Below are 14,759 nucleotides of genomic sequence, written 5' to 3' on the forward strand. Positions count from 1 at the left end.
TAGTCTATAGTCTAGTCTATAGTCTAGTCTATAGTCTAGTCTATAGTCTAGTCTATAGTCTAGTCTATAGTCTAGTCTATAGTCTAGTATAGTCTAGTATATAGTCTAGTCTTTAGTCTAGTCTATAGTCTAGTCTATAGACTAGTCTATAGTCTAGTCTATAGTCTAGTCTATAGTCTAGTCTATAGTCTAGTCTATATTCTAGTCTATAGTCTAGTCTATAGTCTAGTCTATGGTCTATAGTCTAGTCTATAGTCTATCTAGTCTAGTCTATAGTCTAGTCTATAGTCTAGTCTATAGTCTAGTCTATAGTCTAGTCTATAGTCTAGTCTATAGTCTAGTCTATAGTCTAGTCTATAGTCTAGTCTATAGTCTAGTCTATAGTCTAGTCTATAGTCTAGTCTAGTCTAGTAGTCATGTCTGTCTATAGTCTAGTCTATAGTCTAGTCTATAGTCTAGTCTATAGTCTAGTCTATAGTCTAGTCTATAGTCTAGTCTATAGTCTAGTCTATAGTCTAGTCTATAGTCTAGTCTATAGTCTAGTCTATAGTCTAGTCTAGTCTAGTCTATAGTCTAGTCTATAGTCTAGTCTATAGTCCAGTCTATAGTTTAGTCTATAGTAGTCAAAGTAATGTCTAGCCTATAGTAAATAACATCTGGTCTGGTCTAGTCTATAGTCTAGTCTATATTCTAGTCTATAGTCCAGTCTATAGTCTAGTCTATAGTCTAGTCTAGTCTATAGTCTAGTCTATAGTCTAGTCTAGTCTATAGTCTAGTCTATAGTCTAGTCTATAGTCGAGTCTATAGTCTAGTCTATAGTCTAGTCTATAGTCTAGTCTATAGTCTAGTCTATAGTCTAGTCTATAGTCTAGTCTATAGTCTAGTCTATAGTCTAGTCTATAGTCTAGTCTATAGTCTAGTCTATAGTCTAGTCTATAGTCTAGTCTATAGTCTAGTCTATAGTCTAGTCTATAGTCTAGTCTATAGTCTAATCTATAGTCTATAGCCTAGTCTATAGTCTAGCCTATAGTCTAGTCTATAGTCTAGTCTATAGTCTAGTCTATAGTCTAGTCTATAGTCTAGTCTATAGTCTAGTCTATAGTCTAGTCTATAGTCTAGTCTATAGTCTAGTCTATAGTCTAGTCTATAGTCTAGTCTATAGTCTAGTCTATAGTCTAGTCTATAGTCTAGGCTATAGTCTAGTCTATAGTCTAGTCTGTAGTCTAGTCTATAGTCTAGTCTATAGTCTAATCTATAGTCTAGTCTATAGTCTAGTCTATAGTCTAGTCTATAGTCTAGTCTATAGTCTAATCTATAGTCTAGTCTATAGTCTAATCTATAGTCTAATCTATAGCCTAGTCTATAGTCTAGTCTATAGTCTAGTCTATAGTCTAGTCTATAGTCTAGTCTATAGTCTAGGCTATAGTCTAGGCTATAGTCTAGTCTATAGTCTAATCTGTAGTCTAGTCTATAGTCTAGTCTAGTAGTCTACTAGTCTATAGTCTAGTCTATAGTCTAGTCTATAGTCTAGTCTATAGTCTAGTCTATAGTCTAGTCTATAGTCTAGTCTAGTCTAGTCTATAGTCTAGTCTATAGTCTAGTCTATAGTCTAGTCTAGTCTATAGTCTAGTCTATAGTCTAGTATATAGTCTAGTCTATAGTCTAGTCTATAGTCTAGTCTATAGTCTAGTCTATAGTCTATTCTATAGTCTAGTCTATAGTCTAGTCTATAGTTGTCAAAATAATGTCTATCCCATAGTGAATAACATCTGGTCTCAAGACCTGACTAGAATTTATTTTACAGTGTGGACTTCTTGTAGCCTATAATACGGACGAAAGTATAATCTATAGTCTATTCTACCAACGAGTCTAAAAGTTTAAACTAAAATAAAAATAGAAAAATTGTACACTACTCACTTGTAAACCATAGCATTGTCACAGCGATCATCGAAGGCATAGTCAAAACGAAATTTATGATTTTCCAGAAATTTTGTTAAATCCACTTTATTACGCGGCTCATGAACAATAAGCGTATCCTTGCGTGGCACCGAAATCACATCAATTTCTTTACGATTTAACTCTTTGCGTGATAATGGTCGCTTACGTACACAAACGGTAATTTGATGATCTTCGACGGCCTGGCCATCAATTAATGGATTAAATTCCAGGGTAGATTGATATTCGCGTATCATTTGGGCGGTTTCCCAATTGGGATTACCGGGATCTTGATTCATTAAGGCATTTTTCTCTTCTTTAATCTCAGCTTGGCGGGCACGACGTTTTTCACGATTCTCCTTAAGACGTTCAACCTCTTTGACCACATAGGAGCGACGAGCACCAACATTGCCAGTGGCTATGGAATTGGAGGCATTATTAGCGGCACTAACAGCACCACCACCGCCACCACCATATGAAGAAGTATTGCCTATAGAGGAGGTATTGGTAAGGCCACCACCACCCAAATTAGAGGCCGAGGCTAGGCGCGAGGCATTATTGGTGGTGCGAGAACGTACTATGCCGGTAGTGGGTGGTGGTAGGGCTTGCGGAGGTATATTTTCGACATGCTCAGCCACTGAGGCGGAGGACAAAATATTGGAGGAATTGATAGTGGCACGATTGGTACGATGACCTATAGCCCCCTGGGTAGCATTACGTGAAAGATTTATGGGAGCAGTGGCTACTTTTTTGGGTTCCGGAGCGGTATGCAAAGGCTCCTCTTGTTCGGCCTGCTCGAGTATTTCGGGATTGAGTAGTAGAATGGCATCAAGTTCCACCTCCTTGCCTTTGGTCTCGCCGCGTTCATACCATTCTACGGTGATGGATTTGCCCGACTCATTGATTTTGGAGACGACCGCGGAATGTACACGGCCGTCGGTACGTTTTATATTGACACTTTTTCCAATTGAAATGTATTCCATAGTGGGAGTTGTTGTTTTTTTGTTTTTCTTAGTTGTTGTTGTTGGTTTTGTATAGTTTTTGGCGTAGGTTCAGTTGAATGGCAACCAGCTTACACGTTTCAGCAGCAAGCAGTCAGCCGGAGCAGCAAAAATCTCTGTTAGCGTTTACAGCTCCAAGATTTATACGCACACACACACACAAACTAATAATTTTAAATGGATTTGCAATAAAATATTAAATTATTTTGTGTTTTTGTATGACTTCAATTGTTTAATATATTTTAAAACAGAAAAAAAATTAAAATGAAAAAGTGACGTTGGTTTTGGTGTCAACTAAGTACAACAAAAAAACAAGAAAAAACTCACCGCTTTCGTTGTTGTTGGTTATTTGCTGCCTGCAGAGGTGTTAGTAATTGTTCCCAAAAAAACTTTTTTCTTTTTCTTGGGAAATTTCTTGTAATTGAAGTTTCTTTTGTTATAATTTTCTATTTTTCAAGTAAATTTCTCAAATAATTTTGAACTTTCGTTAATTTTCTTATTAAAACTTCAATTTCTTGCTTCCACTTTTAAAACACTTCCTTCTTGTCGCAAATTTTTCTATATTTGACAGTTTCGTGTTTTTTTCCCCCAATCTTTCACCGTATGTCTCCTCCTTAATTGTAATAATGCTTTTTGTTTTTGCTTTTTTTTATTTTTTTTGCTTTTGTAATTTGTGTGTGGGGGTTTTCACTTCACTATACTCGTTGTTGTTTTTTTATTTCCATACAAAATATTTTTTTAATTAATTTTAAGTTAAAGATTTTTTTCCAAACCGTTAAGATGATTACTCACAAAGCTTTTGTTGGTTAATATAAAATTAAAAAATAAAAAAACAAAACAGCTGCAGAGCTGTGGCGTTATTAAAACACAACAAATAATAATTCCAAGTCTTAACTAAAATAATGTTGCTGTAGTTGTAAGCAAAAGGCAACAAATACACAGTAATAAATTCGCTCTTAATTCGAAAATTCAACTGACAAATTGCAATCACAAAAAAATGGCGGCGAATTGTGTTTGTTTCTCTTTTTAATAGTTCTCTTTGTAGTTGTTGTTGTTGTTGCTATTCAGTGATGTCACCCAGGGTTGTTATAATTATATCAGCAAATTTAGCAATGTTGCAAAATTTGTTAGTAGCTATTTAATAAACAATAAATAAATAACAAATTTTTTATTATTAAAAATTTTTAAACAATTATAATTTAAAAATAGAAATAATTAAATTTACTGAAATTTATTTATAAGCTTACTTTGTAGTTAAGAAAAAAGAAAAAATGTACTTTTTATAATTTTTTCTTTTTTATAAAATTACCCAGTGACAAATTTAAATGTTTTCTATATTAGAAAATTTTTGTTAAATGTTCCTTTTTTAAATAAATTGTTGCTAAATTTTTATTTAATTTTTATAATTTTTCTTGTTTTATATAAAATATTACTTTTCTAATTTTCTCGCAAATTAACACTACTTTCTTGCTCACTGGGTTTATTTGTTTATTTGTAAGTTTTTAGCAACCCTGCTTTAAAAAGTTGCTGAAAAAATCGTTAATATTATCAATTCGCCGCAAATTTTAACAACCCTGTCCTAATTTACACTCTTTTTCTTGCTTTTGCATTTTGCGGTTTTTTGCTTTTGCTCTCACATGCAAAAAAAGTGATGCTATTTTTCAAAATTGCAAAACAATTGCTGGGTGGGCAAATTATATTACAAACGAAAAAAAGCCGCAACTAAAATTAATAAAAATGTTTTAATTTTCATGGATAAACACACACAATCACACCTGCCGTAAGCTAATTTATTTCAAAACACAAAGAGGCAATCCACATACAAAAACAAACATATGGTTAGAGGAAGTGCAGAAATTTTTGATGGAAATTGTTGTTGGGTTTTTTAAGTTGTTTGTTTTTCTTTTTTGGGGAGTTTAAAAGAATTTGAAGGAAAAGATATGGTGAAATAAATATATTTTTGTATATGAGAAAGAATTTTATTAATTTTTTATTACGTTTTGTGTTTAAATTTTTTATTTGTAGACAAAAACAAAAACAGATGTTTAAAGCCAAGTTTGGGGTGATAGTTGGCCAAAAAAAAAAATACTAAAATAAAACCCTAAAACAAGAGCAAACAATACAACAACAATGTTGGTTGTTTGGGAGAATATGAAAACACAATAACAGCGACTGGCCACAAACTTTTTGGGTATAAAAGCTGCTGCAGGTAAGTGAAAAATTTAACTTTGTTAAAATTTGTGGTTGGACAGTCGAACGCTTTTATTGCATTTATAAAACCCCAATGTAAGTTTTTGTTGGAAAATTTACATACATTTACAAATTAGTTTTCTGCTTGGTTTCAAAACCAACAAAAAAAAAAAAACAATAAAATTCACTTACAAAGAGGAAGTAAGTAGATGAATGAAAACAAAGAAAATCTACATTATAATGAAAAAACACTGAACTGAAAATGGTAACAGATACCAACAATAAAACACCAATAGAAAACTGTAATTAAAGTCTTATGCAAGCAAATCCCTGATGAATAATGAAGCCAAGAAAAAAAGTTATAAATAAATAATTTGTTTGTCATTTCATTATTTTTCTTAAACATTTTTTAACAAAATTTTCCATTTTTAAAACACTTTTAATTCAACAAACCCCTTTTTAAAACACACTGCCACTGTTGTCTTTTCTTTAATAATAATTTTTCACACTTTTGCTTTAATTCTTTTTTGATAAATAACACTTTTTTTCAATTAACTATTTCCTAAAATGGTAATCAAATCAATTTTTTTAGTTTTATAGTTAATGTGTATCGGCATTAGTTGTTAGATTTATGCTGCTGCTACTGCTACTGTTGAAATTAAAAGCCGCTGCTGCCTTTAGAGCGGCCCCTACTTAAAAACTAAAAAAACAGCTTGTACTTGTACAATCATGCACACGATTTTATTCACTTTTTTTCTATATTCTTCTATATGTCATATTATTTTTTTGCTACTTTTGTGGTAGTTTTTTTTTATTGTTTTTACTTCTTTTTAGTCCACTTTTCTCTTTTTATTTTGTTACATTTAATAAACTAAATCCCTCTTCGTCGTCACCTTAATGGCAATAACAGTTACCTCGACAACCAAAAATTGTTTGCTGCTAATTATTTGTTAAAAAAAACAACTTTTAGGGCGGGTTTTTATTAAAGTTTTATTTTTTCACATTAAATTGTAGCAGTCTTTAAAATGTTTGTATTTACTCTACAATGTTTATGTTTTTCATGCATTTGTGATTCGGTTTTACCTTATGACCGTTATTTATTGAACAGCTGTTTGCTATTTTTCTCATGTGTCTTGTTTACGTCATAATAAAAGGACGAAAAAACGTTTTTTGCTGTCATTTGTAAGCAACGTATTCTTGTGAGGGTTGCCAGGTAAATCATTTCTTTAAAAGCATAAACTTGTTGCAAATATGGGATTGGAAAATGTATTGGAGAAGATTAAAAAAAAAGGAAGGAAGGAAGGAAGGAAGGAAGGAAGGAAGGAAGGAGAAGGAAGGAAGGAAGGAAGGAAGGAAGGAAGGAGGAAGGAAGGAAGGAAGGAAGGAAGGAAGGAAGGAAGGAAGGAAGGAAGGAAGGAAGTAAGTAAGTAAGTAAGTAAGTAAGTAAGTAAGTAAGTAAGTAAGTAAGTAAGTAAGTAAGTAAGTAAGTAAGTAAGTAAGTAAAGTAAGTAAGTAAGTAAGTAAGTAAGTAAGTAAGTAAGTAAGTAAGTAAGTAAGTAAGTAAGTAAGTAAGTAAGTAAGTAAGTAAGTAAGTAAGTAAGTAAGTAGTAAGTAAGTAAGTAAGTAAGTAAGTAAGTAAGTAAGTAAGTAAGTAAGTAAGTAAGTAAGTAAGTAAGTAAGTAAGTAAGTAAGTAAGTAAGTAAGTAAGTAAGTAAGTAAGTAAGTAAGTAAGTAAGTAAGTAGTAAGTAAGTAAGTAAGTAAGTAAGTAAGTAAGTAAGTAAGTAAGTAAGTAAGAAGTAAGTAAGTAAGTAAGTAAGTAAGTAAGTAAGTAAGTAAGTAAGTAAGTAAGTAAGTAAAGTAAGTAAGTAAGTAAGTAAGTAAGTAAGTAAGTAAGTAAGTAAGAGTAAGTAAGTAAGTAAGTAAGTAAGTAAGTAAGTAAGTAAGTAAGTAAGTAAGTAAGTAAGTAAGTAAGTAAGTAAGTAAGTAAGTAAGTAAGTAAGTAAGTAAGTAAGTAAGTAAGTAAGTAAGTAAGTAAGTAAGTAAGTAAGTAAGTAAGTAAGTAAGTAAGTAAGTAAGTAAGTAAGTAAGTAAGTAAGTAGTAAGTAAGTAAGTAAGTAAGTAAGTAAGTAAGTAAGTAAGTAAGTAAGTAAGTAAGTAAGTAAGTAAGTAAGTAAGTAAGTAAAGTAAGTAAGTAAGTAAGTAAGTAAGTAAGTAAGTAGTAAGTAAGTAAGTAAGTAAGTAGTAAGTAAGTAAGTAAGTAAGTAAGTAAGTAAGTAAGTAAGTAAGTAAGTAAGTAAGTAAGTAAGTAAAGTAAGTAAGTAAGTAAGTAAGTAAGTAAGTAAGTAAGTAAGTAAGTAAGTAAGTAAGTAAGTAAGTAAGTAAGTAAGTATAAGTAAGTAAGTAAGTAAGTAAGTAAGTAAGTAAGTAAGTAAGTAAGTAAGTAAGTAAGTAAGTAAGTAAGTAAGTAAGTAAGTAAGTAAGTAAGAAGTAAGTAAGTAAGTAAGTAAGTAAGTAAGTAAGTAAGTAAGTAAGTAAGTAAGTAAGTAAGTAAGTAAGTAAGTAAGTAAGTAAGTAAGTAAGTAAGTAAGTAAGTAAGTAAGTAAGTAAGTAAGTAAGTAAGTAAGTAAGTAAGTAAGTAAGTAAGTAAGTAAGTAAGTAAGTAAGTAAGTAAGTAAGTAAAGTAAGTAAGTAAGTAAGTAAGTAAGTAAGTAAGTAAGTAAGTAAGTAAGTAAGTAAGTAAGTAAGTAAGTAAGTAAGTAAGTAAGTAAGTAAGTAAGTAAGTAAGTAAGTAAGTAAGTAAGTAAGTAAGTAAGTAAGTAAGTAAGTAAGTAAGTAAGTAAGTAAGTAAGTAAGTAAGTAAGTAAGTAAGTAAGTAAGTAAGTAAGTAAGAGTAAGTAAGTAAGTAAGTAAGTAAGTAAGTAAGTAAGTAAGTAAGTAAGTAAGTAAGTAAGTAAGTAAGTAAGTAAGTAAGTAAGTAAGTAAGTAAGTAAGTAAGTAAGTAAGTAAGTAAGTAAAGTAAGTAAGTAAGTAAGTAAGTAAGTAAGTAAGTAAGTAAGTAAGTAAGTAAGTAAGTATTTAAGTAAGTAAGTAAGTCCACCTTTCGACTTTTGTATTTCATGAAAGGTAGGCTTGTAGATCATTTTCCTACTTTTTTTGTCCTTTCGCTTTTATTCGACTTTTTCCGGCTTCTATTTGCGAAAATCGATTCTTCGACTTTCTTCTTACATATAGCCCATTTTTCGACTTCGTTAGGACAATAAATTTCACTTCCACTTTTCGATAATTCTTCAATTATTTTAAAGCCGGTTTGCAGAAATCTAGTTGATATTTGAATACATATAAAACGGCAACCCTAACATTTTTGATGTATTAAAGAAGGCGGTATTGGGTGCAGAATATTAGAAAAAGAAATGTAAAACAAAACAACTGTGAAGTCCAACAACTCTCAAGACCTTTACTATTTGAAAAAAATTTAGCGTAATTTTTTTCTACCAGTGTACTTTTTGTTATGAATTTTAAATTTAATACCTTTTCTGGCAACTGTGTATTTTAATTTACTACTTTTTCCTTTCACACGAAAACGTAAACAAAACAATTACCCGTTATTCACACAAACAACAACACTTAAGTATAATGTTTTTTTTCATCTACTACGTTTGACATTTACAGAAAAATATTCTGCTTTTCTCCTGTAACAAAAAAAGTAAAAGAAAAATTAAACCAAAACACACCAAAACTTTAAAGAAAAAAAACCAAAAATTTAACAATAAAATTGAAATAGTTAACAGCGTAAATAATTCATTTGAATTTATTTAAAAAATAATTTGTTTTTTGAGAAGTGAAACCTAAACATGGATATAATGGACATACAAGCAGTAGAATCTAAATTGAGTGACGTCACTGTGACCCCAATACCACGGTCACAGGTACAAAATTTCTACAATTATCAGCAGCAGCGTGAGCAACGCGAACAACAGCCACAAATCCAAATATCCGCTATACATCATGCGCCGCGAGAACGTCATTCCCACGGTTTGACGTCTACGGAAAGGGATGATATCCGTGTGGCTCATTCGTCCAGCAGTCGTGACCTGTATGCCCACTCGAAACGTGAGCGTGACTATCATCAGCAACTAAGTCAAGTGGCAGCAGCGGTGGCCAGTGGTAATACCTCAAATGCGGCTGTAGCGGCGGCTGCCTTGCAGTACACCCAACAGCTGCAGGCTCAATTAGCTTTACTGCAGCAGCAAGCCAATACAACTGCCTCACCTTCAATAACCTTAACACCCGCTAATCCAAGAGCCTCGGTCTTGTCATCTACCTTAGCCTCTCAGCTGTCCATGACACCCATACCAAATACAAACCATAATAATGTTAGCATTACCTCAAATGGTGGTGGTGGTAGTGTCTCCACACCCTCACAACTCAAATACCCACAATCTACTTCACCCCTGATCTTAGGCAACAATATGGCCTCCAACCTTGCAACAGCCATGACCTCTTCCAGCTCCAATTTGGGGGGCTCTGCGCAAAATAATTCTCAAAATAATGGCCTCACCAAATATGCCCAACTATTGGCTATAATCGAGGAGATGGGTCGTGATATACGACCCACCTATACCGGTTCGCGCACTTCTACAGAACGCCTGAAACGTGGCATTGTTCATGCACGCATATTGGTGCGTGAATGCCTAATGGAAACGGAACGTTCGGCTCGCCAATGAGATTTGCTAATGGCGGATGTTAAGCGGCTGATGTCCACTTCATTAACAACAAGTACTATTGATTCTTTGCAAGATTAGTCTTGTGATTGTTTCTCTTTCTATTTCCTAAACATTTAACTATAATTTTTATTTTTTAATCCCATACTTTTAGTTTTAATTGTAGTTTTATAAAAATTTTAACAATTTATTTTACTTTTAATTAATTTCATTTTATTACTTACACTTCCCGAAAATTTGTTTTTAGTTTTTAAATAATAGAGAATTACAGAAACTGTTTCTTTTTTTTTTGTTAGAATTTGTATGTCAGATGTTGGATTTTATATAAAAAAAAGACAGTCTTAATTCTAAATAGTTGGCTAATTAGTTTATAATTTAATATTGTTTTTATTTCAAAAAGAAATACATACATATATACGTATAAACGATTTAATGAATTTTTAGTTTTTTTTATAATTTTTAAAAATTTTAATTCGAAATTTTGTAAATAAATTGAAAATATATTTGGTTATAATAGACTAGACCAGACTACTAAATATACTATAGATAAGACTTTCGACCAGACTATTGACTAAGCTATCGACTATTGATTAGATAGTCTTGACTATAGACTAGACTATAGACTAGATTATAGACTAGATTATAGACTAGACTATAGGCTAGACTTTAGCCTAGACTATAGACTGGACTATAGACTAGACTATAGACCAGACTATTGACTAGACTATAGACTAGACTATAGACTAGACTATAGATTAGACTATAGACTAGACTATAGACTAGACTATAGACTAGACTATAGACTAGACTATAGACTAGACTATAGACTAGACTATAGACTAGACTATAGTATAGACTATAGACTAGACTATAGACTAGACTACAGACTAGACTATAGACTGGACTTTAGCCTAGACTATAGACTATAGACTAGACTATAAACTACATTATAGACTAGATTATAGACTAGACTATAGACTAGACTTTAGCCTAGACTATAGACTGGACTATAGACTAGACTATAGTCTAGACTATAGACTAGACTATAGACTAGACTATAGACTAGACTATAGACTAGACTATAGACTAGACTATAGACTGGACTATAGACTAGACTATAGACTAGACTATAGACTAGACTATAGACTAGACTATAGACTAGACTATAGACTAGACTTAGACTAGACTATAGACTAGACTATAGACTAGACTATAGACTAGACTATAGACTAGACTATAGACTAGACTATAGACTAGACTATAGACTAGACTATAGACTAGACTATAGACTAGACTATAGACTAGACTATAGACTAGACTATAGACTAGACTATAGACTAGATTATAGACTAGACTACAGACTAGGCTATAGACTAAACTATAGACTACTATAGACTAGACTATAGACAAAAATATAGGCTAGAATATAGGCTAGACTATAAACTAGACTATAGACTGGACTATAGACTAGACTATAAAGTAGACTATAGACTAGACTATAGACTAGACTATAGACTAAACTATAGACTAGACTAGACTATAGACTAGACTATAGACTAGACTATAAACTAAACTATGTACTAGACAATAGACTAGACTATAGACTAGACTATAAACTAGACTATAGACTAGACTATAAACTAGACTATAGGCTAGACTATAGACTAGACTATAGACTAAACTATAGACTAGACTAGACTATAGACTAGACTATAGACTAGACTATAGACTAGACTATAGACTAGACTATAGACTAGACTATAGACTAGACTATAGACTAGACTATAGACTAGACTATAGACTAGACTATAGACTAGACTATAGACTAGTTTATAGACTAGACTAGACTATAGACTACACTAGACTATAGACTAGACTAGACTATAGACTAGTCTATAGACTAGACTATAGACTAGACTATAGACTAGACTATAGACTATATACTAGACAATAGACTAGACTATAGACTAGACTATAGACTAGACTATAAACTAGACTATAGACAAGACTATAAACTAGACTATAGACTAGACTAGGCCATATACTAGGCTACTAGACTAGACTATATACTAGGCTAGACTATAGACTAGACTATAGACTAGACTATAGATTAGACTATAGACTAGACTACTAGACTATAGACTAGACTATAGACTAGACTATAGACTAGACTATAGACTAGACTATAGACAAGACTATAGACTAGACCATAGACTAGACTGTATACTAGACTATAGACTAGACTATAGACTAGACCATAGACTAGACTATAGACTAGACTATAGACTAGACTATAGACTAGACTATAGACTATAGACTAGACTAGACTAGACTAGACTATAGACTAGACTATAGACTAGACTAGACTATAGACTAGACTAGACTATAGACTAGACTAGACTATAGACTAGACTAGACTATAGACTAGACTATAGACTAAACTATAGACTACTATAGACTAGACTATAGACAAAAATATAGGCTAGAATATAGGCTAGACTATAAACTAGACTATAGACTCGACTATAGACTAGACTATAAAGTAGACTATAGACTAGACTATAGACTAGGCTATAGAGTAGACTATAGACTAGACTATAGACTAGACTATAGACTAGGCTATAGACTAGACTATAGACTAGGCTATAGACTAGACTACTAGAACTAGACTATAGACTAGACTATAGACTAGACTATAGACTAGACTATAGACTAGACTATAGACTAGACTATAGACTAGACTATAGACTAGACTATAGACTAGACTATAGACTAGACTATAGACTAGACTATAGACTAGACTATAGACTAGACTATAGACTAGACTATAGACTAGACTATAGACTAGACTATAGACTAGACTATAGACTAGACTATAGACTAGACTATAGACTAGACTATAGACTAGACTATAGACTAGACTATAGACTAGACTATAGACTAGACTATAGACTAGACTATAGACTAGACTATAGACTAGACTATAGAATAGACTATAGAATAGACTATAGAATAGACTATAGACTAGACTATAGACTAGACTATAGACTAGACTATAGACTAGACTATAGGCTAGACAATAGACTAGACTATAGACTAGACTATAGACTAGACTATAGACTAGACTATAGACTAGACTATAGGTTGACTATAGACTAGACTATAGACTAGACTATAGACTAGACTAGACTATAGACTAGACTAGACTATAGACTAGACTATAGACTAGACTATAGACTAGACTATAAACTAGACTATAGACTAGACTAAAGACTAGACTAAAGACTAGACTAAAGACTAGACTATAGACTAGACTATAGAATAGGCTATAGACTAGACTATAGACTAGACTATAGACTATACTATAGACTAGACTATAGCCTAGACTATAGACTAGACTATAGACTAAAATATAGGCTAGACTATAGACTAGACTATAGACAAGGCTATAGACAAGACTATAGCCTAGACTATAGCCTAGAGTATAGACTATACTATAGACTAGGCTATAGCCTGGACTGTAGACTAGGCTATAGACTAGACTATAGACTTGACTATAGACAAAATATATTTTATTTTTGCTTAAGCCTAAAAGTAGGCAGTAATATTTATATGTTTTTAAACTACTTTTTTTATAACAATATTATTTGTTTTAACTTCTTCAATAAGTCCATTAAAAAAAAGTAAATTTAAAGAAAAAAGTAAACACTAGCCTAGATTAGCTCAGGTTTTTTCGTAAAATTTATATATTTAAAAATATATATTTGAAAAAAAAAAAAAAATTAATATAATTATTAAGAATGATAAATAACTATTTAGCTTTTACACTTTTAATATTAAAATCTGTATTGAACATTAGTTATATGTATGTTTCAACATTTATTAAACTAAACAAGCTAATTAATATATATTTAATTTTTATTGGTATACGATTTATAAGAGACAAATGTTTACTATTAAAAGAAAAAGAAAACAAATTGAAATATTAAAAAAAATAGTAAAATTTTTTTGCCAGAAAAACAAACAAATGTATTTTTAAGTAATTTAAAAAAAAAGGAAACAATGTATTTATAAAAAAACAAACACTTTAATAAAGTAATAAAATATTAAAGAAAAAGATTTGTTATTTTGTTTAAATTTTTTATTAAAATTAGTTTTTTTTTATTTTTTATAATTTATTTTACAAAAATCTTAATACAAATTAAAAGTTTAACAGTCATGACGGGGACAACATTCAGGATAAGGTTTGCTATTGTCTTGGGGTATGTATTTGCAGGGTTTCAAACTGTGTTCCTGGGGACAGCTGGAAATAAATTGAAAATATTAAAATTTTAAATTCAAACTTATTTCGAAAACCTAATTTTTAATAATTAACATCAAACACTTACGTTTTGGCAGTAAAAGCATTTGGTCCAGTACATTTGATTTCAGTACATTTACCGGGTAAAGAATAAGTTTCTCCCACTTTCACAACATGACCTTCAATTTTGCATTCATCGGCTAAAATTAGACAAATCAATTGCGGAATTGTTATTAAACAATTATCATTAAAAAATAACTAAAATTAATAAATTACCTTGAGCAAAAGCGAAAATAGCCAAAATTGCGCATAAAACTAACAGGAAGCTCTTCATTTTTTCTTAGTAAAGATAATGTTTTTGATGCGATCACTTAAGGTTTTAGAAAACAACTGATTAGCATTAGTTAGAACTGGTGTGCTATTTATACAAGGGCTTTAAGTTCAATCTTGGGTTAAACAAGTTGTTTTTTTTCTATTACAAATGTGTGTGAGAGAGAGAGTAATTATTAAAAAATATTAACAATTTAGGGAACAATATGAAATGTTCTTAATTTCAGCTTCTTTTCTCTTTAATTCTGAATTATTCTATAATTTAATTTCTCTGCTGTTCT

At 31.2% G+C, this 14,759-nt stretch overlaps 3 protein-coding genes and 1 long non-coding RNA gene across 8 annotated transcripts; 2 read left to right on the plus strand and 2 right to left on the minus strand.

Moving 5' to 3' along the window:
* Window positions 1-1,913: 1,913 nt before the first annotated feature.
* On the minus strand, window positions 1,914-5,857 carry LOC119615737 (kinesin-like protein Klp10A). Of its 5 annotated transcripts, none has more exons than XM_037971743.1 (3): window positions 5,580-5,857; window positions 3,264-3,631; window positions 1,914-3,100 (listed from the first exon to the last, which is right to left on the minus strand). In XM_037971743.1, the coding sequence occupies exon 3, from the start codon at window positions 2,916-2,918 to the stop codon at window positions 1,914-1,916; it is 1,005 nt and encodes a 334-aa protein (XP_037827671.1). In that variant the 5' UTR covers window positions 2,919-3,100; window positions 3,264-3,631; window positions 5,580-5,857. The 5 variants fall into 5 exon arrangements, with proteins under 5 accessions (XP_037827671.1, XP_037827670.1, XP_037827669.1 ...); XM_037971742.1 differs by having other exon boundaries at window positions 3,264-3,732; XM_037971741.1 differs by having other exon boundaries at window positions 3,264-3,777.
* On the plus strand, window positions 4,584-6,395 carry LOC119615739. Its single transcript, XR_005232470.1, has 3 exons — window positions 4,584-4,879; window positions 4,962-5,145; window positions 6,235-6,395. It is a non-coding gene; the product is annotated as an uncharacterized LOC119615739 (long non-coding RNA).
* Window positions 6,396-8,810: 2,415 nt separating this feature from the next.
* On the plus strand, window positions 8,811-10,285 carry LOC119615738 (transcription factor kayak-like). The gene has a single exon (XM_037971744.1). The coding sequence runs from the start codon at window positions 8,979-8,981 to the stop codon at window positions 9,849-9,851; it is 873 nt and encodes a 290-aa protein (XP_037827672.1). The 5' UTR covers window positions 8,811-8,978; the 3' UTR covers window positions 9,852-10,285.
* A 3,727-nt stretch (window positions 10,286-14,012) lies between these two features.
* Window positions 14,013-14,704, minus strand: LOC119615740 (venom peptide Pc-like). Its single transcript, XM_037971745.1, has 3 exons — window positions 14,425-14,704; window positions 14,237-14,348; window positions 14,013-14,151 (listed from the first exon to the last, which is right to left on the minus strand). Exons 1-3 carry the CDS (start codon window positions 14,480-14,482, stop codon window positions 14,058-14,060), a joined length of 264 nt encoding a protein of 87 aa, XP_037827673.1. The 5' UTR covers window positions 14,483-14,704; the 3' UTR covers window positions 14,013-14,057.
* Between the last annotated feature and the right edge of the window lie 55 nt (window positions 14,705-14,759).

This window comes from Lucilia sericata, unplaced genomic scaffold, assembly GCF_015586225.1.
Source record: "Lucilia sericata isolate MDLA Ls3-8-SP2 unplaced genomic scaffold, ASM1558622v1 Contig007490F_arrow, whole genome shotgun sequence".
NCBI classification, from domain to species: Eukaryota; Metazoa; Arthropoda; class Insecta; order Diptera; family Calliphoridae; genus Lucilia; species Lucilia sericata.